At 48.9% G+C, this 24553-nt stretch overlaps 1 protein-coding gene across 1 annotated transcript in view; it reads right to left on the reverse strand.

The window, feature by feature from the left end:
• JAM3 (junctional adhesion molecule 3) overlaps positions 1–22346 on the reverse strand; it is a 51628-nt gene extending 29282 nt beyond the window's left edge. The window contains exon 1 of the mRNA XM_074976839.1: positions 22283–22346. Coding sequence (XP_074832940.1) covers positions 22283–22328 — 46 coding nt within the window. The 5' untranslated portion in view covers positions 22329–22346. The remainder of the gene's footprint in view (positions 1–22282) is intronic.
• Between the last annotated feature and the right edge of the window lie 2207 nt (positions 22347–24553).

The following is a 24553-nucleotide window of genomic DNA, read 5'->3' on the forward strand; positions in this document are numbered from 1 at the left end:
GGGAGAGCACAGGCGGTGGTAAGACCCCGCTGAGTCAGCCACAAGGTCCATGACCGGGGCAGGGAGATCCACAGCTCCGTGGCTGGAGCCTTCTCCCTCCCTTCCCACAGCCGCATGGCTGTCTGACAGCCAAGTGCTTGGGGGAAGAGAGAGAGAAGGCTCTTTAGCCTGGATCCCAGCTCCCTGCACCTTGGATGAAAATTAAAGTTACGCTGGAATTGCGTTCCTGCAACCCCAGAATAACTTGAGGGTTTACTGTAACTGTTTGTTTCTGGGCTCAGTAGCGGCCAAGCTTCTTCCCTGCCTTTCTTTTTGGGTATTATGAAGTGTTCTCCTTTTCCCTCTAAGCTAGGCTGGTGCTTGGGTTTGTCCAAATGCAGGGGGTCTGAAAACCATCTGTGTTCACAGTCTTTCACAGTGCACAGGAGGGTATGAGAGAGCTTTAAGAAACCAAAAATAGACATCAAACATGGGAAAAATCATTTTTTTAAAGAGAAGTCCCCCTGCCCATGCCTCTGTCTTCCAGACAATATAATGCAAATGCTCCCATGTTAATGAAACACGAGATCAATAGGTTGTTCAGAGCAGGGACCTGCTTCATCTTACAGCAACAATCTCATTGTTGGCGCCAAATGAAGAAGGTCATTGATCATGCAGTCAGCTTCATGCAGTGGTGCTCCACCCCCATGTGGTGCTCAGAGCAGGATCAGGGATGAGGTTTGCGATTAAAAAGAACAAATCGGCAAACGCAAGAGTTTAGGGTCTCACTCACTGATAATGCAACAAAAGCTTGTTGCTAAGCAGGCCACAGAAATTAACATTAATATACAAAGAACGTGAAACCTAACAGTGCTACCAAAACCTTAACCTGCAAGTTTCCTGGTTTAACTCTGTGCTTTGAAGACCTTCAAGTACTAATGCTCAGAGAAAGCAATCCATGCACACAGCCTGTCCGTGACAGGGGACTTTACTGTTCTTTCTCAGGCAGACGGCAAAGCAGTTTGTACACAGGCAGCCGACACGCCCACACAACACAAATGACTCGCTGAAGAGAAGCAAGGAAACATGGTGGGGCCCTAGCAGATGAAGATCTCTCTGCATGAGTCATCTCTTCAACACAACACATCTTTTTTCTGGGCACGAGGCTGGAGCAGTTGTCTGCCTGACCAAGTCTGTGAAAATCACAGGCTACCTCCCAATAGATTTCATTTCACTTCCTTGGGGCACAACCACAGGTGCAGCTCGCACCTATCCATCTACCGCAGGCTCCTGGTACAGAACAATCTGAACATCGCACCAACTTTTAACACACACAGCTCTTGTCTCCATGTGAGAAATAGGGATATGAGACACAGAGAGAGACTATGTGACTTGTCCAAGGTCACACTGGGAGTCTGGAAAAGCAAGGAGTTTAGCAAGGATGTCTTGACTTCCACTACAGGCAGGACAAGCACCACAGAGGAGCCAATGCAAGCTCTTCAATGTAGGCACTATATTCTTGCTGCCCTCAACGCCACCAGGCTCAGAGTGGGGCTGGGACTAAAGTGCAACCATCTCTGAGGGAAGACTGAGTGAATCAGTTGCACCTGGAAGTAACAGATGGTGTGCAGCTGTGGAGAACGTTAAAGCGGCACAACAAGTGAGCGACCAAGGATAGGCACCTTAACACCAGCATCTGTGTAACATCCGGCTTCCAAAATTCCTGCTCCCTTCCTGCAAAAGGCACATCACCCAGGATGTTTACTTCCCATGAGACTGGCAGGGAGGAGGGAGCGCAGAATGCAATGAATAGTGCTTATGTCTCACCAGGGGACTGCATTCTGCCTGGATGAGTTAGTGGGTCTCTCTCATCATTGACCTCAAGGATCAACCCCTCCCACTCCCTTCTGCAACAGTTCTAGGTTTGCAACATCAGAGCAGCTCCTGGGAAACCAGACACTGCGCTTGCTGTACCACGGCATGACTCAGAAGAGAGGCAGAGAGATGAGAAAGGTTTCATTTATGTGCTCACTGAGTCCTTGGCAATGATCAGGAAGGGAACAAAAACAGGTCTCTTGTCCAGGGATTGGCTAAGACTGTCCTATTCTATTGATCACTGTTTTTTGCTCTAATTAGCAAACAGACACAGAGCTATCAGATCTTAGAAATGCTCCAGTTTCCAACCAGAACAGCTTGAGATTTTCTAAGCTAGCTAAGGGACTTCAACAACTATCTTTTAACATTAGTAGTGGAGAGGTGTCTGTCCCCTAGCCCACTCTACAAATCTCAACCACCTTGTTCTTCTGCGCAACTTTCCCTAGACAGTCCTAGCACTTGGCAATCATTAGCTGCACCTCAAACCCACATGGAGAATTACATAGGTACTATCCCCATTTTATCAATAGGGAAACTGAGGCACCGAGTGCTACAGGGACTCCAGGTGACAGCAATTCGGGGCAGAGACAGAAACGTACTGTGACTCCTGTGCGCTAGTGACTAGGCAAGCTGCCTAGAGCAGCAGGGACCGAGGCTGGGAAGAAGAAGGGTGAAAGGGGACAGAAATGGGAATACTGAAAAGTGAGGAGTCCATACACCTTTCTGCTGCTGCTGGCTTTCCATCACCCAGCCCCATGTCAGGGGCTATAATCACCCTGGGCACTGTCTGTAACTTGTGTAAATTCAGCAGCTGCCCTCTCCTTCCCCACTGCGCTGTGATACCAACACCAGGGCTCCTGGGAGAGAGCTGGCAGATGGCAAAGATAAGAGGCTGGGAGGATGACCTCATGTCATCCCAGACAATAGCTTTCCCCAGCCCTTCCTCCCTGACTGCCCCCCCACCCCCAACAACCCTGTTGTATTCTCTCTCTGGACGGGGAGTGCCTGAGGAAGCTGATGATTAGAGCCGGAGGACAGCTCTGCTGTAGCCCAGAGTTCACTAATTGGTCAGCGTTCTGCTTTGACTCTGGGGAGATCCCAACCCCCCTGTGCAAAATGAACCCCCTCCACGTCCCGCTACTCAATATGGTCAAGTTTTCAGTTTGCATCAGCGCCTAAAACAAGGCAAAGCTATTACTCAAAGAGGACCACAGCACGTTGGGCCGCACTTCACACCCAGAGCAGCACCCCGTGAGTTAGGTGTTTTTTCTGCACAAGATGTGGTGAAAAGAGACACAAACCCCCAAAGTCAATCTTGCAAAATGCTCCTCTCCCTGCATGCTGAGACCCTCCCTGAATCGGGCCCTGGCTCAGAAAGACCATCACCAGCTGTCTGCAGTTCCAAGGAAAGAAGCGGATATGCTCCCAGCATTGGCCTTTGCAATGTTCATTGTTAGACCCAGCGCCAAGCCACAATACGGCAACTCTCAGACCCATTGCCTATAATCCCTTACTCCTTTCTCTGACTCTAATCTCTTGAATTCTTAGTTCTTCTCCATTGTGTAGCCTGACCAACACAATACAAGCAGCACTTCAGAATGAGGTTAGTCACTGAGTCACCACGTCATATTCCAGTGGCAAAAATAGGAGATGGAAAAGGTCACCAACCAGCGAGCCAACCACCCACAGGGGGCGAGGACAGAGGGCTGGAAACAGCTTTCCTTTTAAGGATCACCTCTCCATACCAGAGAATGTCATTGCTCTGTCTCTCTGCATGCTTTTAGCCAAAGGTATCCGAGGTAACTGCCCAGGTAACAAGTACACAGGAATATTTACGAATGAATTTCAGAGACAGATTGCAGGCTCCGAGGGAGTGTTAACGTCTGCCTACGCGCTCACCACCAAGACCCTTTGAAGTGTTACTGAGATCGTTTCACACCGACGAGCTCCAGCCATTTTCCTTACTGCACCTTTGAAGCTGTGCTGTGCACCTGCTACAGAAAATGGGGCAGATCCCAGAGAAAGTTAATGAACTCTGAGCAGAAGCTGCATGAGAAGAATGCAAGTGAGGAGAAATTCTCCTGGAAAGAGCCAGAATAACCCCTAACAATCTGCAGTGTACCAGACTGAAATCCACTCTGGCACAAGTCTCAGACTGCCAGGAGCTGCCTCACTTTATGCAAGGGCTGAATTTTTGACCTCGGGCCTTAGCAACAGAATCAGGAACTAGGAAGGCAGAACAAGCTTGGGTGTAAATACACCTGTTGACATGAAGGATGCATACAACATGGACTGAACAGTGGATGAAAGGCTGGATATGAGTAAACAGTGTGCCCTTGTCACCAAGATGGCCAATGACATACTGGGGTGCATTAGGAGGGGCATTTTGAGCAGATCTAGAGAAGTTCTTGTTCACCTCTGTTCAGCAGTGGTGAGGCTACATGTGGAGTATTGCATCCAGTTTTGGGCCCCCCAGTATAGAAAGGATGTGGATGTGCTGGAGCAGGTTCAGTGAGGGCAACGAAAATGATTAAGGGGATGGAGCACATGACCTGTGAGGAGAGGCTGAGGGATCTGGGTTTACCTAGTTTGCAGAAGGGAAGACTAAGGGGTGATTTAATAGCAGCCTTCAGCTTCCTGAAGGGGAACTCTAAGGCTACGTCTACACGTGCACGCTACATCGAAATAGCTTATTTTGATGTAGCAACATCGAAATAGTCTATTTCGATGAATAACATCTACACGTCCTCTGGGGCTGGCAAGGTCGACATTCAACTTCGACGTTGGGCAGCACCACATCGAAATAGGCGCTGCGAGGGAACGTCTACACGCCAAAGTAGCACACATCCAAATAAGGGTGCCAGGAACAGCTGCAGACAGGGTCACAGGGCGGACTCAACAGCAAGCCGCTCCCTTAAAGGGCCCCTCCCAGACACAGCTGCACTAAACAACACAAGATCCACAGAGCCGACAACTGGTTGCAGACCCTGTGCATGCAGCATGGATCCCCAGCTGCAGCAGCAGCAGCCAGAAGCCCTGGGCTAAGGGCTGCTGCCCATGGTGACCATAGAGCCCCGCAGGGGCTGGAGAGAGAGCGTCTCTCAACCCCTCAGCTGATGGCAGCCATGGTGGACCCCGCTGTTTCGATGTTGCGGGACGCGGATTGTCTACACGTGCTCTACTTCGACATTCAACTTCGAAGTAGGGCACTATTCCCATCCCCTCATGGGGTTAGCGACTTCGACGTCTCGCCGCCTAACGTGTAGCCGTGACGGGTGCTATTTCGAAGTTGGCGCCGCTACTTCGAAGTAGCGTGCACGTGTAGACGCGGCCTAAAAGGGATGGAGAGAAACTGTTCTCAGTGGTGACAGACAGCAGAACAAGGAGCAATGGTCTGAAGTTACAGGAGAGGAGTTGGTTGGATATTAAGAAAAACTACTTTACCAGGAGCGTGGTAGGGAGAGTGGTGGAATGCATTACCTAGGGAGGTGGTGGAATGTCCCTCCTTAGAGGTTAAGTCCCAGCTTGACATAGTCATGGCTGGAATGACTTAGTTGGCGTTGATCCTGCTTGGGGCAGGGTGCTGGACTCTGACCTCTTGAGGTCCCTTCCAGCCCTGTGATTCTATGATTCTACGAGCCTGGTTTCATTATCCTTGGGGAAGAGAAGTGCTTTGAGCTTTCCTGCATTTACATGTGAGGCAGTGCCTAGCTCTTTGGGGCTCCAACCTGTGCCTAAAGCCGCACAGCGCTCTGGTCACACAAAATAATAACGATCATTATGGCCCTTCCCAGCCTGCCTTCAATCAGAACCTACACGCCACACATGACTCTTCTTGGCATGAAAAAAGTTCCATGATTCTATGCCATGGTGGAGTCAAATTTGCCACTTGGCCAGAAACTAACTTCTCCTAAGTGCCTGTTTGTTTGTTTTTTAATTTTATTTTTCTTTTTGCTATTTTTAGCCAGATGCTACCCTGCATGTCCCGGTCAAAGGCCCTTTTCCCATGGAGACTCCAGCTGCCGCCGCAGGAGGCTTGCTCTGTGCGTGGAGGAATTCTACCGGACGTGCAGCTCTTGTGCATCTCATGCTTGGATTAAATCAGAAGAGCTTTTTTCTGTTGCCCCGCCAGGGTGACGGGTCTACATAGCAAGCCACCAGCACATCTTTGCAGGAAGGTATTCAGGGTCATCCACTCCCTCGCACAGCAGTGCCATACGGACTGTTTAGTCGTCGGTGTTGACAGGCTCTCTAAAGCCAAGTGAGGAAATAAAACCCAAACCAGAAAGTCTGCAGTTTGAAGGCTTAGCATGCTGCGGGGAGGAGGAACCCATGGCATGCAGTGTCCCCAAACAAGGGGAGAAGGGGATGTGAAAGGACTGTGTAGCCCGAACAATGGAATCTGCCTCCAACAAGAGCCACCCGACTTGGAAGAGCTTCCCTGGCCCCTTGCTCAGGCCATTTAAAGGGCGAATGGCTAAAGTATTAAGAAAATACACTGAAAAGAACAATCCTGCGCTGGATGGTAAAAGTGAACCATGTAACCTTGTAGACTTACTACATCCTTCCCCATAGAGCCTCTCTCAATGCCCCTTTCATCCTGAAGCAAAAACACTTCCCAAGCCAATGGTGGCAGCTCATAACTCCCTCCCCGTCACTTGCTCTGTGCTGCGGTGCTGGAGAGCCACCTATCTGATCAGACCTTGGCCAGACCATGACTTCTGGAGCAGTCCAGGCAGAAGTGCTGGTTGCAACATCTTGTCCAGAACAGCTTGATTTAACCCCTGGTTGCATTTAATCCAAGACAGGCACCCAGGTGCTCCAGGGACAGGTATGTCAATTCAATGGTAAGGTGCAGGGGTGAAAATAACTCAGATTTCTGACAGATACAGTCCTATCACAACCTGCCTGCCTTGGGAGAGGGGCCTCAGGGCGGCAGGGTGGGTGGATGCAATAGAACAGTACCTCCAACAAATGTAAGGCTGGGATGAATTGTGGGGGGGTCAGGGAAGAGGGCTGGGGCTGGCTGTGTGCAGGGGAATTGCAGGAGTCAGGGGAGGGGGCTGAGTGTGTGTCTGGGAGGTGCAGGAGTCAAGGCATGACCTTGGGGGGTGGGAGAGAGTATGCAGGGAGCCCAGGGACTGGGTTACCTTATCTGGCTGGTGGAAAGGTCCCTGCTCCCTTCCTACTGTTTGCTGCCACTGCCACAAGGGGGCTGGGGGACAGCTGTGTGGGGGCACTGCTGCAGGTAAACTAGGGGCGATAGAAGAGACGACCCCCCCCACAGCCCACTGCTCCCTTCCCCTGGCTTTTTTCCCTGGGATCGCCAGCAGCATCACTTGCTACAGACTGCACACGCGCTACCCACTGTCCATGGAGAGGGGCAGCAGGACATGCGTGGGAGCACAAGTAGCCCAGCTGGGAGTGTGCACATTTCCCCTACAGCATGCCCTCACCCAGCACCTTTAGCCTGCCTGCCTCCCCTTGCTGGGCACGCTGGGTACCCCAGCCTGCAACGGGAGCTGAGCTGAGAGTGGGAGTGGGAGTGTGCATCCCTAGCCATGCCACCCACCAGCCAGCTCCCAGCAGAGCGCCCTCACTGGTTCTTGCCAGAGTGGCACACCAGAGCGCACCAACTTACTTTCACCTCTGCTCAGTCAGTCACGTAGGCCTGAGCGCCCATCTTAACCCAGTAAGAATCTGACGAGCCATGAGTCAGGTTGTACTCTGCATCCAGTTGATGGCACCTTTTAGGTGCTACATCTCCAAGGGCTTTGCCAGGAACATGAGTGGTTCAGTCTGGTAGTGGCACTGTAGGCAGGAAAGTCTCCATGTACAAGTGGCCCTGCTTTACTCTACTCACTGACTGGCATGGAGTATGTCCATAATGCAAGCAGATGCAAAACACATCTCTACTCCTGACAGCACTACAGGAGAACACAGAGCCAGGGGCGAGTGAGCTGCATTCTCGTCTGTCTCCTGCACCCTCACCAACCTCCCTGCCCCATTCTATAGCAACGTCTCTGGCAGTTTTCTACTGAAAGACTTGGAGGGACCCACGCAGGTGGAGAGGGCCTGCTCCTGTTTCCCCATCCCCATGATATGTCGCAGAGCTCCACAGGGACGTCCTGTTCCTCACTGGGAAGGGGGACTGACCACTGCACAACTGCATCACCCTACTGTGTTTAGCAGAACCCCTCCAGCTGTGCACTGCAGCCAGAGCTTGTCCTTTAATGAACTGTAAAAGAACAGAGGCCAAAGCGTCACATGTTGCAATTCTGACTAAGAGCAAAACATCACTTGAAGCAAAGCTGTTCCATTCAGCCTCATGGCCCGGCAAGGTGTTGTTACAACCGCAAGCAGCTTCAGGAACCTTAGGGTGCAGGGAGAGCTTCCGAGGACAGCGAGCATGAGAACCTCCCATGGCTCTTTCGAAAAATAACCGAGCCCCTTGTGTGAGAGCCCAGGCCCACGACAGCAGAGAGGCTGGTGTCTGAACGCCTTCTGCTTCGGGCAGGGTCCCATCCCCACATCAAAGCCCCACATCAGCGAAGCTGTGAAACAGTTCATGGCCCTGTCTGTCCCCACTGGTCAGTGGCAGTGGGGCCCACCCTGCCTGACTTCTGAGCTCCCCTTCTTCAGGCAGCTCTGATGAGAGAGGAGGGGATTTGAGATGAGAAATCTCTTTGCAGGGAGATCAAATGAAACAACCCAATGTCAAAATACATGGCCCAACACGCAGAGTTCAGCGCACGCAAAGCATCCACAAGTACCAAGATACAGCCAAGGCATCTGACTTTCAATAGCAGGAGGTTCATATCCAGGGTGCAACAGGGAGTCTCTGAACTGCAACCAAAGAGGGTAACCCTCTTGGAGCAAAAATTCGTTCCAGCAATGGGATGTGGTCCAGCTATCATCAGATATGAAAACGTCTCAGCCCCCTGTTCAGGCGTGCACCTCCCTAGAGATGGAACATCCTTGGGATGCACAAACACTCTCTTCTCAATACTGCAAGTCACGTGGCGTGTGCCTTGCCAGCATCCAGAATTCACCTGAAATCTGCCGCAGCAAAAATCCTACTCAAGGGCAATCCAATTACACAGACATAGAGTGACCAGGGCCTGGCGAGACTGCAGGATTTATATTCACTGTTTGCATTGTGGTAGTGCCTGGAAGCCACAATCAGGACACGGGGCCCCACTGGTCTGGTGCAGTATGTGCGCTTATTGAAAAGCTAGACCCTGCCCCAAAGCTTGGCTCCTGGATCAGACCGAGGTATCTAAGTCAGCAATTGTAAAGATGCTGAACTACGGTATTGTTTCAAAGCACAGTGCAGAACAATGAATAATCTTTGCAACACCCTGGGGGAGAAAAGGTAATCTCCTATGATTGATGGGAAACTGAGGCAGCAAAGAGCTAACAGGACTTGCCCAAGGTCACACAGTAAATCAGTGACTGAGCAGGGCAGCAGGCCTCCCTGCTGCATCACAGGATTAGCTCCCAGAGACAGGGAGAGCAGAAATGTAAAATAAAAAGAAGCCATTTCTCCATCTCAGTGGTCCAACACCTGTCAAGGCACGAGCCTCTCAGTCGAGCCCCATCCAATGCTGCGTGCAAGTCGCTGAGCCCAGAGAGCAGCGTTTGCCTTGTGCAGTCACAGTAGCCGTGATATCTGACTCTTTACTCTGAATAAAGCCTCTGTAAAGTCCTTAAGCATGAGAGGCAGCAAATGAAACCTAGTTCTGCTATCTTCTCTCTAATGCAGAAGCTCCCTTGATTTAGAGAACCACTGCTGAGAGCTGTCTCATCAGCGTATGGCGGGAGCAAGGCTGCCATTGTTTTGAAAGCTGGCACTGCAGAACCAGACCGGATAATAAGGTCTAAAGGAGACGATTCCTCCTGACAGGCCCACAATATTCTGGTAATCCGGGTTAAATCCCTGACAATGAAAAGTGCTGAGCAGCAATAAAGCAATGGGGCATCAGGGTCCCATTCGACAGGGAGGCTCCTGCCACTGTTCATGCTTCTGGCACTGGTGGCAGAGCCCTGGATAATGGAGCCAGCACTGCTCAGCTGCAAGACAGCCCCTTATATAATGCAAAGGTGGAACTGCTGGGCAAGTAAAGGGGGGATTTCTGCTGGAATATTTATGGCCTAATTTCTTCCGTGACTCAATTCCGCAGAGGAGCCCTCGTTATGCATTATGCTCATGCAACCCACACACCTTGGGTTGCACTCACCTTGTTGCAAACTGAGGGATATACAGGGAACCTGAACTCAGGACTGAGAGGGAAAAATAGGGGGAAGGGAAGGGGGACTGAAATAGTAGGATTACGTAATAAGAGATACGGCATCCCGTCAGGAGCATGAGGCTGACTGACAGTTGCTAGACACATGACGTCTCTTGCTCCAAAGTGACGGAGGTTGAGCCAGGAATTCTAAAGCTCTCAGTAGACGTTCAAGCAGCTGCAGTTGCTTGCTCCAAGCAGTTTCACAGCACTAAAGCCAAATAGCCATAAGATTGCATTAGCCTAGTCCTTTGCAGAGCTATGTGACACAGATGTAATCATCGCACTGGGACCCCATCCAGTCTGCAACATTTTGGTACAGAGCACATGCTCCAAAGAGCCCTGCCTTGAGGATCTCTTGGCCTCACCAAGATTTCTCAGCAACAGGCCAGTTTCACGGAGGGAGTGCAAAGCTGTCTGAGCTACCAGCCAGTATGTGGGTGTAAAGGAGACTATGGAACCACTGGTGACTCACCATGCTGGTGGAATCAGCAGTGGTACAGCCATGTTGCTTCCGATACAAATACTGCTCCCCATTCATTCCAGTTAACCCCCAAACTTCAGTCTAGACCTGCTGCAGTTTCTACTGTGCCACTCATGGCACCATCCCCGTTGCTTCTGGCTTTGGCTCTACATCTCCTGTCGAGTTCTCTATCATCAAGGAAGACCCTCATTCACTGAATCAGTCAGCTCCAGCTCACCACCCTGGCACTGGCTGCAAAAGGGAGGCTATTCCCACACGCAAACAGAAAAAAGGAGTGTTTGAAACAGAATCTGGGCCCACGGTTAAACTGCTGAGAACCTTTGTAACTCATATGAACAGTACCTACTGCTGACTTGTGAGCAGGACCTGCAGTCCACTAACAGTAACAGCTGCATGGTATCTCCAGGGGCAAGCCAGGCCCATGGATGAGACCCCTCAAAAGTAAACAGGAATGTGAGTGAAGCTCCCCATGCCCAATAAAAAGCCCAAATTGCCCCACGCCCTTGGAAGAGCCAACTCAAATCCCAGCATAGATGGTGGGGCTCGGTCATGAAGCACAGTCAGTTATGTACTGGATGAAGGGGACAGGGCAGTGGTTTAGAAGCTGCTTCTCTGAAAAAGAAAGAAGACTTTGAAGGACTTCTCCTCCCATGAGTGGGAGAGAAGCTTATGAAACCATGCACTACAGCAGGGCAAGGACAGCTGCGCTCTAGCCAGGCTGATCAGAGATTCACCAGGGAGAAAGTCAGGAGCTGAAATAACAAGAGGTCCTGTGGCACCTTACAGACTACCAGATATTTTGGAGCATGAGCTTTCCTGGGCAAAGACCCGCTGGCTCAGACGCCTCTGGCCAGGCACGCTGCTTCTCTCAGAAAGTGGTGGGTTCGTTCTGGCTTCCCCAGGACGGCATGTCTGCTTGCAACATTCTTCCCCAGGCCTGCCTCGGTCTAGCACATGAAGAACTGTCAGGCTGTGGGTCTCAGTTCAAACTCTGCCCATTTGGTCAATTGGCTTCGGAGACAGTTGACCTGATTTCATAAAGTAACATGAGTGCAATTTCCTTCTGAAGCCAAGTTGTTGATAGGTTTGACAGTGACACCCTCCCCACTGCCACCCTTTGATTGGCTGACCCACAGAAAAGTGCAAGGTTGCGATATTTGCTCTGCAGCAGCCACATGCGGTAGGACAGACCCTGTTCTTTGTCTCCACCAGCCTAAATCCAGAGTGATTCCATTAGCTTCAGTGGAGTTACTCCAGATTTGGCCAGTATCGTCTGAGGCCAGGTCTACACTAGACATTGAAGTGGACTATAGATGCACAATTCTAGCTATGACAATTGTGTAGCTAGAGTCGATCTATCTACAGTCAGCTTACCTGGCCGTCCTTGCAGAGGGAGGTTGATGAGAGAATTTCTCCTGTTTACCTCCTTCACTCCTCGCAATATTGAGTACAGGGGTTGAACCCTGGAAGATTGACCCTGACCGGGTTGATTTTCAGCGTACCCTGAGAACAGAACCTAGCCCATACTGTGCTTGGACACGGAGTGTGATTCATACTGTTAGGGTTGTCAAGAGGTGTCAGATGGTCACAGAAACCCTCCCATTCTATTCTCAGCAGGAAGAATGTCCTATCCAGATCCACATTAGATGTCGGGGGACAGGCAGGGGTTCTGGCATGAGAAAAATTGAGAACGCCTGATTGACAGGTGGTCTGGATTAGTGGTTAGCAAACGGATAATCAGGATTGGTAGCTCCCCTTTGCTTTGACTGAGTCACTTGTACTGCCCTAGAACTGTGCATTATCACCCTTCCTTCACCATGATTGTGAGGGTTTAGTGTTAGGCACCTAAAATAAACATGACCTGATTTTGAAAAGTGCTGGGTACCGAAAAGACCCAGTGAAGTCAGTGGGAGCTGCAGGTGCTTGTGGTAATGCACTGGGGAGTGCGTGTCACAGGTCTCCCTCTGTGCCAATCTGCAGAGGATGTAAGTTACAGCTCCCTGAGACACATCATTGGCTCCTTAGCTCAAACATTTGTAACTTTAGCTGTTAGTTCTGGAGGTCAGATCCCGGTGGCTCATTTAGGTGCCAACACATAGATGTAGGAACCCAATTTCAGGCAGCTAAATTTGAATATTCTGACTGTGACCTCTCTGCCTTTGTGCAAGTGAGAATACCACTGACCCACTGTGATGCAGTAATTTATTGATGCTTCCAGTCCTTTGATTTCCTCACCTCCAAGATGCTATCAAGCAAAGTGCAGCTATTGGTACTATAAAAAGGAAGTAAACCCAAGAATTGTGAGTGGCACAAAAATAAACAGTATCACAATGCTGCTGTGAAAACAGAGAGGCTGAAAAAATAAATAACTAAAAACACCACTGGTAGGAAGAAGTGTTTACCTTAGAACTTTTGCAGGGCTTAGTAAGAAAAAAAGACATAAATGCATGTGTATAATATACTGCACTCTCCATTTTTTCTACAAACCTGTCATTTCAAATTGGCTGAGCAGATTTTGTCTAAAATACTAGTGATGCAAAGGTGTGGTTAAAATGATGGGGAAGTATATGAAAAAAGAGCACCTGACAAGATCTTTTTAAGGATAACATGAACTCAATTGAGCAGCGTATGATATTGGGCTTCACATCTTCACTCCACTCATTAACTTTTCAAACTTTGAAAAGTGTCCTCTGCCAGAATGACTTAAAAACAGAGTTAGCAACCAAACCTCTTTGCCCAGTCCTGCAAATACTTGGGTGCATATAGCATTAATTACATCATGCATCCCAATGGGGTTTGGACTGTAAGATTCCCGATGGCAGAGACTCTCTCTGTTCTGTGTTTGTATAGTCCCCACGTCCAGGGGCCCTGCTCCACAGCTAAGGCCCTAACATGCTGCTACAATACAACAGGGTTAGGGCTTGTATGTTCCAGAGATCGATAACCTGGCTGTGATAGCCACAACTACCCCCACATCTACCAAGGCTAAAACACAGCGTTGTACAGCTTGGCTGTGTCTTTGCCCAAGGGAGCTGTCTGTATTTCTGTTGTAGGCAAATAAAGATTTCTCATCATTGTACTTAAGATGGATGAGCAAACTGTCTGCCTTGGTTTTAAGCATGCCTTTGGATCACTAGTTTAGTATTTGAGACAAAATCTGCTCAGCCAATCTTAAATTACAGGCTTTGCAGGAAAAAATGCAGAGTAAAGTTTATTGCACACAGGCATGTTTGTCCATGGATAGTTTGGAGGAGCAGTAAAGTGGTGCATGCACATGTCACTTGGAATTGACAGAACTTTGGGATTAATCATGTCACATTTTAGTTAAACATTATATATTTTTTAAAAGTTAGCATTACGTTATTCCAAGATAGAGACTTTTGCACTGTAGAGGGGAGTACTGTTTCTTTGTTTTTAAACAAGAAGAATCCCTTTACACCTTAAAGACTAACAGATTTATTTGAGCTTAAGTGGGCAAAAATCCATTTCACCAGATGCTGCCCATGAAAGCTTATTCCTAAATAAATCTGTTCGGGTAGGGTTAGCCGATATTTCAAAATAACCATCCTAGCATGTGTGCAATGCAACCACTATTTTGAAGTAATTTCAGAATAGTGTTTGACTTATTTTGAAAGTAGTAAACCTTACTGCATGCGGAATAGTGCCTATTTCAAAACAGATTTTTCAGAATAGGGGCTGCTCAGACAGGGAAAACAGCATACTTTTGTAATAAACCACAGTGCATCCAATGGCTCTATTTTGAAATAGGCTTGATGGTATAGACACTGTATTCCTATATAACTAAGTGCGATTTCGAAATACATTTTGTATGTAACAATGTTATTTCAAAATAAGTTCTTCAGAATAGCTTATTTTGGAAGAAGGCTGCTGTGTAGACATACATAGTCTTTAAGGTGCCCCAAGACTCCTGATTGTTTTTACGGTACAGAGTAACGTGGCTATCCCTCTGACACAAATGATTAAGACTCTGATCCTGCAATTAACTATGCCAGAGTGCAACCCAGAGACAGCACAGAGTCCCAGTCAAGTCAAATCCACGTGGCCGCAGGGATCTGCCCACAGGCAACAAAATCGGGGCCTATACAGGCTCATAAAACATTGTTAAAGATGTATGTCTACAGTAATATCACAACTGTAACAGAATAAGTGGAACTGGAGAAAGAAGGTCAGGTTTCAGGTTGGACCCAATTTAGTCTTACCCCTGGAGCTCAGAAGCACCAGCTGGTGGCCCACGCTGCTACCAGACATGCAAAGGCCTCTTGGCATGTAACCCTGGTCTCTCTAAAAATCTTTCGTACCACTCTGGCTGCCTGTCTGTCCCATCGCTTATGACTAATGAGACCACAATTGTGTCATATTTTTGAGATTGAGCATATGTTTAGCAACCTCTGAGTACAGCCAGACTGTTTTGGTATTTTTCATCACTAGACACACTGACCAAGAACGTCAAAAGTGATTATGATTGCCTCTGTTATTGAGGAGCCAAACTGAGACACCTTTAAGGGGAGCTGATTTTCAGAGAGTGCTGAAATCCAGCCCTCTCTCAACCATGTCTCTTTCACGCTCTCAAAAAGTGGGCAGTGAAGAACTGAAGCCCACAAAGTCATTTAGCCTCTTTCATATACTGGCTGTTTATGCAATAGATTTGAAATGTTCTGAACATTTATTAAAGCTGGAATTGCCCAAGGAGGTGACGGAAGATAGGAACAAAAGTCCCCTTGGATTTCAAAGGGAGTTAGGTACCCAGCTTTATCGGTGTCTTTTGAACATTTCACTCTAGTTGAATAAGAGATATTTTAAAATGTGCTATTGCAGACTGACTTGAAATAAGGTTGAACCAACAGTTACCTTTTCACATATACGCATCAGAGATATGACAGATCTCTGTAGGGGCACAGAACTCTGTTTTTTTAAAGCTGGAAGAGTCTTTAAATGGGCCAGCCGCACCTAAATAATTTATAAGGCCTCTATGCTCCTGGTGATCTTAGATTTGTGTTCTAATAATCAGGCACACTAATGGGATAAGGCAAGAGAAAGAGCATTCCCTTCACTCTGAAATTCCTGGGATTTATGAGTTTAGGGGAGAAAACCCACAGGTTGCCCCTGAACGGTATCCAAATGCAATTTAATTTTATCTACCACATCCATTATTGCTTCAAAAATTTTATTTTCTCTTGAATTTGTAAACTGCCCTGGAAAGCAATTTGGAATAGCCTGCATGAAGGACACAGCACAACACAAATTCTACTCTCCTTATTTGTGAAGCGACATTTTCATCACAAGGTAACTGAGATGAATATTGCAAATTTACCCAGAGGACCTGGGGGCTGCTGGGCTGAAGTATTATTTTTATGAATTAATTAATTCCAGCCACGTGTGGCTACACTTATGTGACGAGTTTCTACAAGCCTGTATTTTATCCCTCTGGGATTCGAGTCTGGCAGTTAGATGTCAGCAGTAGGGATCCGTGTAGATCTGGGTTTGCACTTATAGAACGTGCTCTTGTATCTGTTGCTGACACGCTTCAACAGGTTTTGTTCCACTCAGTTGTCTAGTTTGGATCTAGATGACTCCTGTTTTAATGCTCGTGATATTGACTTTGAACACTCAATAGCTGTGGGAAAGCAACTAGCTCAGGAGCTTTAAAACCTGGAAGAAAAGGAACCTCTTCGGAGCTTGCACCCATCCCTCTGCCATGCTATTGCTAAAGATTTCAGGCTCTGTTATGCAGCTGTCTTAATGCTTTCACACAACCAGGCCGTGTGCTAGACAGCTGTATGTTATCAGTGGAGCCACACAAAGGTTCTATACAGCACAAAAATCAAACTCCAAAAGAAGAGGTGATAACAGAACTACAGCAGAGATTCTCTTACAGGAAGCATCTTTAATGCTACCTCCCACATAGTTTATCCCTGGAGGACGCCTGCTCGACCTCCACTTATCTAAAACAAGAAAGAGAAATTTGCCAGGATCCAGCTATCCTTCAGGCCAACACAGCAACTGTATGGACAGCTATCAGCTGCCCCATGCCAAATAAACACAGACAAACAACCATCTTTCATTGTTAAGCCACTGGAACAGAACACATTGTGAAATAACTGAACTCCAAGACAGCCCCTCATTCAAATTAACTGGAGGGGGGGTTGTGCATGGGGGGGGGTGCGTTCAACTAGGCCGAAGCATGTGAAGGAAAGAAAAACTTGAAAGCTTTGTAAAGCCAGCTGCCCAATTGCCAGTTAGCGATTCTGGATAGTGTAGTCCAACAAGCACTGCCTGCCCTGAGCACAACTGTAGCTAGAACTACAGCTAGAGAGGACAGGCAAAACACAGCAGGTGCAATTCAGCAGAGCAAACTGCTTAAACACAATTTAAACCATCAAAATGTGCTTCGGTCATGGGCAAACTCTGCAAAGGTGTGAGCTTCACCTTATGATGTGTGTCTGTGTTGCTACATAACATGCCTTTCTGATGTTCATTGGGTTTCTTTTGTCTTTGAGCAACACACAATACAGTGAAGTCTTTCATATCTGGCAGCCCCAGGAATGGAAGGTTGCTGGATATTCAAATAGTTTGGCTAATAGCAATGCATAACACTGAAGAAAAACATGAGTAGATATTAAGAAACAAACAAAAATGTATGCAGAGTACTTTAGAGTATTGTACGCAACCAACTTGTACTGTATTTGCTGTATTTATTTGTATTCACTTTCACTACACTGTGCTTATGGAAAAGGCAGCTAAAATTTACTTTTGGTTAAAATGACGGTTATTGGAGAGTTCTGGATGATAGAATGCCGGCTATGAAAGAATTTACTGTACCCCAACATAGGGCAGCAAACAGCCTTTACCAACAGGGAATTAGATGGCAGGATTTATCTGCCTGTTGACAGAGGAAACAGATTGGAATGTAATTAGAATCATTAATTTTATATCTTTAATTCATCTGTTTTTATATTCTGCAATTTCAAAACAAGACTCCAGGCACTAGTAAAATGATGATGCAAAGAAACTAGTTATTTTAGCCTGTTGGGAGGAGGGCTTGCACTGAACACACATGTTTTGCATACAGGCAGTTACACCTCCTGGGATCCTGAACACAGCACATAGAGCTCTCTGGAAATTCTTCCCCGGCCTTGGGCTTGCATTATAAAAAGTTCACATGCTTTCCTTAAATCCTCAGGGTTTGATGCAATCAGCGATTTATAATTAGCTCTAAATATACCAGTGGGAGGCCAGTTCTTCTTCAATGCACATTCTAACTCCTCTTGCAAGAGTTAAACCCTCTCCTCTCACCCTCCAAAAAATAAAGCAATAAAGAAATAAACCACATTCTATCTTTTGGAGTCAGCAAAGAGAAAGGAATACCCTTAGCTACCCATGGACAACATGTAAAGCAGCCACTGTCCTTGTTTGTGAAACTGGGTGCAAAAGAACATTCCTCTCTGTAAACTCACTTAAGGTGATTCAAGTAGCAGCCACGGTTCAAATCCCAAGCATGCCAATGGATAACCGCACAAAGTAAGGTGCTGTCCAAAAGACACAAAATTTAACCTCCCCAAAGGAAGCAAACTGGCCTTTAAAGACAGCCCAAGTTCACTGCTAGGTCAGTCTCGCTCAGCAGCTTTCTCCCTTCACACAATAAACACATTTTCCTCCTTCAGCCCACTTGTGCTTAAGGAATAAAATAATCATCAGAAGCATTTAAAGCAAAAGGGAATTTGCTGGTATCACGTTCTCTGTCAACAGCTGTAAAGTGGATGTGCATGAAACTCACAACCCCTTCTGTTCCACTTTAGTGGCACTGCCAGCATATGCCTTGCTGAACTGGAAGAACTAAGCCCTTCCTAAGATTTTTTTAACCTGTCATGAATCCACTGTTGTTGCAGCTCACAGAACTGTTTCTTCTGATTTTTTTCCCCTAAACTGCCTGTTGAAAATACAGCAACACTGCAACTATTTGCAGTCAGAAAATTCTCACAAGTAACACATCCATTGAGCATTAGAGCTAAAAATTCTGCATTTAAGGAGCCATTTTTGGCACCAACAGCTGACTCTGAGCACTTGTTTGCTTCTGGGACAGCTGTACTGTATGTTTTAACAAATACCAGCGGACTTTTACCCCATAGTTTAAAAATATAAATGACTATAGAATCAAACATATCAGTGTAGCAACAAACTGAACACACGTCAAAATTAATTGAGTTGACTACCATTCGATGACAATAAAGCATCCATCCATCTATTTTCATCCAAGGCAGGTCCAAATCCAATCTCTCAGTCCAAATGCCTCTGAATTTTCTGAAAGTTTGTGGGGGGTCATTCAAAATCCTGACTTGTATCTGAATTTCACAGTTGGCCAGGAAAGGGTTGATGTAAACCAAGGAATGAATGTTCAAAATCCAGCCCGAGGCCTGTCCATACGAGCTGTTTGTTGTTTTGGAGCCATGTTGGTCCCAGGATAAAACAAAGCAGACTTGACAAAGACCACTGTGCAGCTTAAAGGATTGTCTCTTTCACCAACAGAAGTGGTCTCCTAAGATATTACCTGACCCACCTTGTCTCTATATTCGAGGCGTTTATGCTAATGTAGCAAGTCTGCTGAAGCTGTATGGCACTGCTGTAAAACAGGGCTTGCACCAACACAACTTAATCTTCTGGGGTAGTTACATTTGTGCACGTGTCCCTAACATAGACAGGCTCTTCAGATTCTTTTCAGGGCCCACCACAGGAGTATTATTTATTTGGATTATGATAGCTCTTCAAGGTCACAACTGAGACCAAGGCCCCTATGTGCTAAGTGCTGTATGTAAACAGAGCAAGAGGCAGTTCCTGCCCCAAAAAGCTTACAGGCTCAGGCCTAGTCGACACTTAAAAATAGGTCAGCCTAGCTGTGTTGCTAGAGCTGTGACAAATTCCACACCCTGAGCACCAAAGTTAAATCAACCTAACCTCTAGTATAGTCCGTACAAGGAGTCTTCCAGCAACAGAGCTCCAACCTCTGAGACAGATGGGTTAGCTCCATACAAGGAAAAAACCCCTTCCACTGATGTATGGAACAGCTACACAACAGTGCTCCAGGGCACAATTGCAGTGCCATAGTCATGCCACTGAGGTGTAGCCATCATCTACACACGGCTGTGAATATCCAACTGCTCCAAACCAGGAGTTTGGCACCTTGGGGCCTCAGCATATTTGTGGAAGGGCATTTTCGTCACCAGCCTTATGCAGAAGCCAATGATTTGAATGGATTATTAATTTTTCTGCTTGTTGCATTTCAAAAGCCTCTGCAGGAGCTCAGCATAGCTAAGACCAGTATGTGTACGCGGAAGGGAAGTGGGGAGAGGCATTAGCTATCACAACAAACAGGCCTGACTGTATAACCACGCTGATATGCTGGGGTGAGCATCTATGAAAAACGGGAAGCTTGGATATATTTCTGGACAGCTGCCATGGGAAATAGGACTGCCAAACGAACAGCATGCTCAACAATTAATATGTTGTCATTATGTATTTTTGTAACACCTACTTTTTCCTTACTGACTGATTCTGTTTGGTCACATATGTAATATTTTCTCGACTGCTGTGTCTTGTAACTTTTCAGACATAAGAGGGGAACTGTGGGTCTGGGTCCAGCAGATCAAGATCTCCAGACACAGAATAAAAGTTGGCCACCCAAACGCTCCAGCTGTGTCACTGAAATACTGCTCCAAGCTCCGAAGGGTGTTCTATAACCTATTGTGTTTGCACGTGCGAGAGACAAAACTAAGCAATGACTCTGAGCGAAGGTATTCCAATGGGAATACTGGAGACTAACAAAAGTACCAGCTTCAAAGGGAAAGAATGTGGTTCTCGTTTATTGGTGTCAGCTATATGGCAGGCGGAAGCCAGTTTATCCTAATGCCACCACATGTAGATTAAGTTACTGAGAGCTTTGGGTTTGGAGGAACCCCGGCTAACACGCTGATTAATTTTTTTGAATAGAATTTGACATCCAAATCTCCTCTTCTGTTTAGGTTTAAAATACTGACATACTGGCATCAAACATGTCCTGGAAGTCCCAGAATCAGCGGAGCCCTCTCTCTGGGGCATCAAGATCATTGCCATGCTGAGACTTATGTATCTCCTTCACTTTATAGCCTGTGAGGAATTCCATTGACTTCGAAGAGCTGCGGGCAGCACATCAAGTTAAGCGTACGTATGTCTATTCAGACTCCGGGCCTGCTAGGCTGGGAACATTCCACACCCACCCTCATCCACAAATACTGAGTTCTCCAGTGCCCTGTGCACAGAGAGCAGCAGGGGCTGTGGGGTGGGAGCAAGGGGAAGCACCAGGCACACTGGCTGCCACCCCACCCTGTCCCTGTCTTTATTCATAGCCAGACAAGTGAGTCCAAACTCATTCCTGAACTGCATTAGCAACTGTTTCTGCAATTAAAACTGCCAACATTCATGCAGGCCCCCCTGAACAATAGGGGCCTGTGCCCTGGACTGAATAGGCTCTACTGTCCAGCCTGCCTGCCTGCAGAGGCCAGGCATTCCTGGCACCCTCTGGGGCTAAGGCAAGCAGAGATATTGATATTCTTAAAACCATCTTGAGTCCAAGGCCACTGACACTCCCCATGGCCCTGCTCTGGTCCCTGCAGATTGGAGCATGTCCACCCAGCCCTCCTGCACAGCAAGCCCTGAGTTGTCTGCCAGCCCCACCCAGGGGCAAAAGGACACATACTGTGGTGGGGAGTCCCTGGCCCCTCTCAGTCTAGCAATGGGGCACATGAGTGCTCCACACAGGCAGGCTCTGGGAAGAACGCTCTGCCCTGGGGGCTGTTGGCCTGACTCCCAGCCCAGCCTGGGTCCCAAACCCTGGGCAGGTAGGACATTCCTCCCGCTCTATGGGACCAGCCCGCTGCCCGAAGACCCCCACACACACCACCCCATGCACCGGGTCATGGCCAGTCCTCCCTTCCTCATCATCCTTGTGCAGGGGTGCGCTGATCTCGGCGACTCCAGGCACTGGTAAGGTGGGGGACAACCCATGCTCTTCGCCTCTTGCACTGAGGGACAGCTGATCCCCCCTTCCCTGCCCTCCTCATACAGCAGGCCGTGCTGGGACCCGTGCCCCTGCTAGCTCACGCAGGAGGGGGCAGCCACTCCCCACCCTTCCTCTGCCCTTTTCAATTACTAGGGCTCGCTCAGCCCACCCCATCCCTGCAGCAGGGGTCAGCCAGCCCCCCTTCCCTGCCCTCCTCGTACACCCGGTCATGCTGGGTCCCCCCTCCCCTGCTAGCCCACGCAACTGGGTGCAGCATGTTTACCCCCCTCCCAGGCTACCCTGTGCACTGAGGGGCAGCGGGCCCCCCCCCCACTCTGCATACGAGGGTGCAGTGCGGCCCCTCTTCCCTACTGCCCTCAGAACCTCTGCTAACCCAGGCCCGGGTCTGAGCTGCCCCCGCTTCCCTTGGCCTCGTGCACAGGGTGCGCTCGGCGGGTGCACCCCTCACACACCGGCCCGTTCGCCGGACTGCAGGCGATCCCCGCCACGCTCCCCCGTGCGGCGAGGCGCGGCCGCTGCCCCGCACCGGGACACTGGCACCTCTCACCCGCGGCATTTCTCTGCCTCTCCCCGGCCGGGACTCACCGAGCAGCGGCAGCAGGACCAGCACCGCCCGCCGTCTGAGCGCCATGATCGGATGTGCGGAGCCCTGGCGGCCGGGACTGGAGACTGCGCACTGCCGGCCTGGCCGGCCCCCAGCATGGGAAAGGGGCGGGGGGGGTTTGAGGAGGAGGGAAGGATGCGGCTCACGCCTCGGCTACCATGGCAACAGTATCCAGGAAACGGGATTCCGGAGCTTCGTTGTCGGGGCAACAGAATCCATGACAAAAGGCTGTTGGAGCCTCTGTATCTGGGAACCTCCAGCGAGGTTAGAAAAGATGCTTCAAGTTGCTCACCATGACAACACAATAATAGATCCTAGGGGCCAGACTGGTCACACCGAAGGTCCGGCTGGTCCAGTAGCCTGTCTTCCAGCAGCGGGCAAGGCCACGGGCCTCAGAGGGAGTGAGAAGACCGGCTAGTGCCAGATGCTTCAGAGAGAAAGACCAGGCGAAGTAATCATCAAGTGATCCCATCCCGGTTCCCTATTCCCTGCTTTTGACATACCGAGGCTCGGGACACCATCTCTGCCTGTACTGGCTAACAGCCATCCACGGACCTACCTTGCAAGAATTTAATTCTTCTTCTCATCCTGTTAGTGTCTTGGCTTTTACAGCATCCTCCGGCAAGGAAGGAAAGACTCCCAGCAGGGTCCCCAGTTCCCAATACATTTAAACCCCTCCTTCCTATTTCATTGTCTCACCCACAGTGTCAGACTCTGCAGTTCTGCTCATATAGCTGACCTTGTGTGAGAAACTGGACGCATTTCAGAGAAAGCTACAGCGAAGGTCCTGGATGTCAGTCTCTTGAATAGCAGTCTAAGTCTGGCCTTCAGGACTTCTTTCTTACCATTCCCTGCATCACTGGCACCTACCTGTACCACAGCCACTGGGTCCTCCTCAGCCTACACATGTCCGGCTACATGTCTGGAGATATCCTCAACCTTCACAGTGGGATTTCTCCATCTCCCCTAAGAAAGATGCATACCCCCCCCCAATTTTCCCTCACCCCCTCCAGTGGTAAATGAGTTACATGCCAAGGTTCCTAATTCACAGTGGGGCTGGAGGGAAAGGTAGGCGAAGCTGGAGGAGCTCTGGTGAGGCAAGATCCTAGGCTGTACAGCCTGAGACAAAGCCTGAGGGTGCTAGGGCTGCAGGGAGACAGCCAGGGTAGGAGAAAGCAGCAGATCCACAAACTCCCAGGCCAATGATGAGGGGCCACTCCAGACTGCAGTTTACCTCTGAGATCAAGGGCTAGATGATGACTGGCTGTGGGTCACTGAAGGAACCTGGGAATCAGGGTTCCCTGGGGGGAAGACCCCTGTGTGCAGAGAGTGGGGACACTGCAGCAGGGCAGTACCCTAAGGAAAGGGCACCAGGGTCTGGAAGGTACATGGGTCCTGATATCAGCTGGTGGAGAACAAAAGACAGGTAACAGTGGGGGGAACACCAGCTGGGAGAGGGCATTCCAGAGGCTGGATTGAGCTAATTCCTGAGGGACCAGCAGGAGGCATTGTGGTGGCATCACACTCTGCCACACTTCAGCAGGGAAGAATGAGGTTGGATTTGTTAGCAGCCTTCAACTACCTGAAGGGAGGTTTTAAGGAGGCTACAGCCAGTCTGTTCTCAGTGATGGCAGATAACAGAACCTGGAGCAATGGTCTCAAGTTGCAGTGGGCTAGATCTAGGCTGGTTATCAGTAAACATATTTTACTCAGAGAGGGGTCAAGCACTGGAATGGGTTGCCTAAAGAACGGGTGGAATCTCCATCCAGAGAGGTTTTTAAGGTGAGGCTTGACAAAGTCCTAGCTGGGAATGATATATTTGGGGTTGGGCCAGATTTGAGCAGGTGGTTGGAGCAGAAGTCTCTTCCAATTCTATGATTTGACTGTGTTCCTCAGGCCATTACACCCCGTGAGGAAGGGTGGCTGCAGAGATTTGACACTTTGCCCTGGGACGTGCAGCAGTGAGCTGACTGTGTTCCTCAGACAGCACCTCCCTGTGAGGGCGGGCAGCCACAGTGACTTCATTGTATCCCCTGAGCCTTGCTGCCCTGTAAGAGAGGGCAGCCACTGTGACCTGACTCCGTCCCACTGGCTGAGCCGCTGTACAAGGGAGGGCTGCCATAGTGACATCACTCCCTGACCCAGGCTAACATGGCTGAAGTGTGTCCCTTAGGCTGTGCTGCAGTGAGGCAGGGGGTTGTGAGGTGTACCCATTGGGGGAGCTGTAATGCCCCTTTCCAACCCAAAGGGAT

This window comes from Carettochelys insculpta, chromosome 25, assembly GCF_033958435.1.
Source record: "Carettochelys insculpta isolate YL-2023 chromosome 25, ASM3395843v1, whole genome shotgun sequence".
NCBI lineage: Eukaryota > Metazoa > Chordata > Testudines > Carettochelyidae > Carettochelys > Carettochelys insculpta.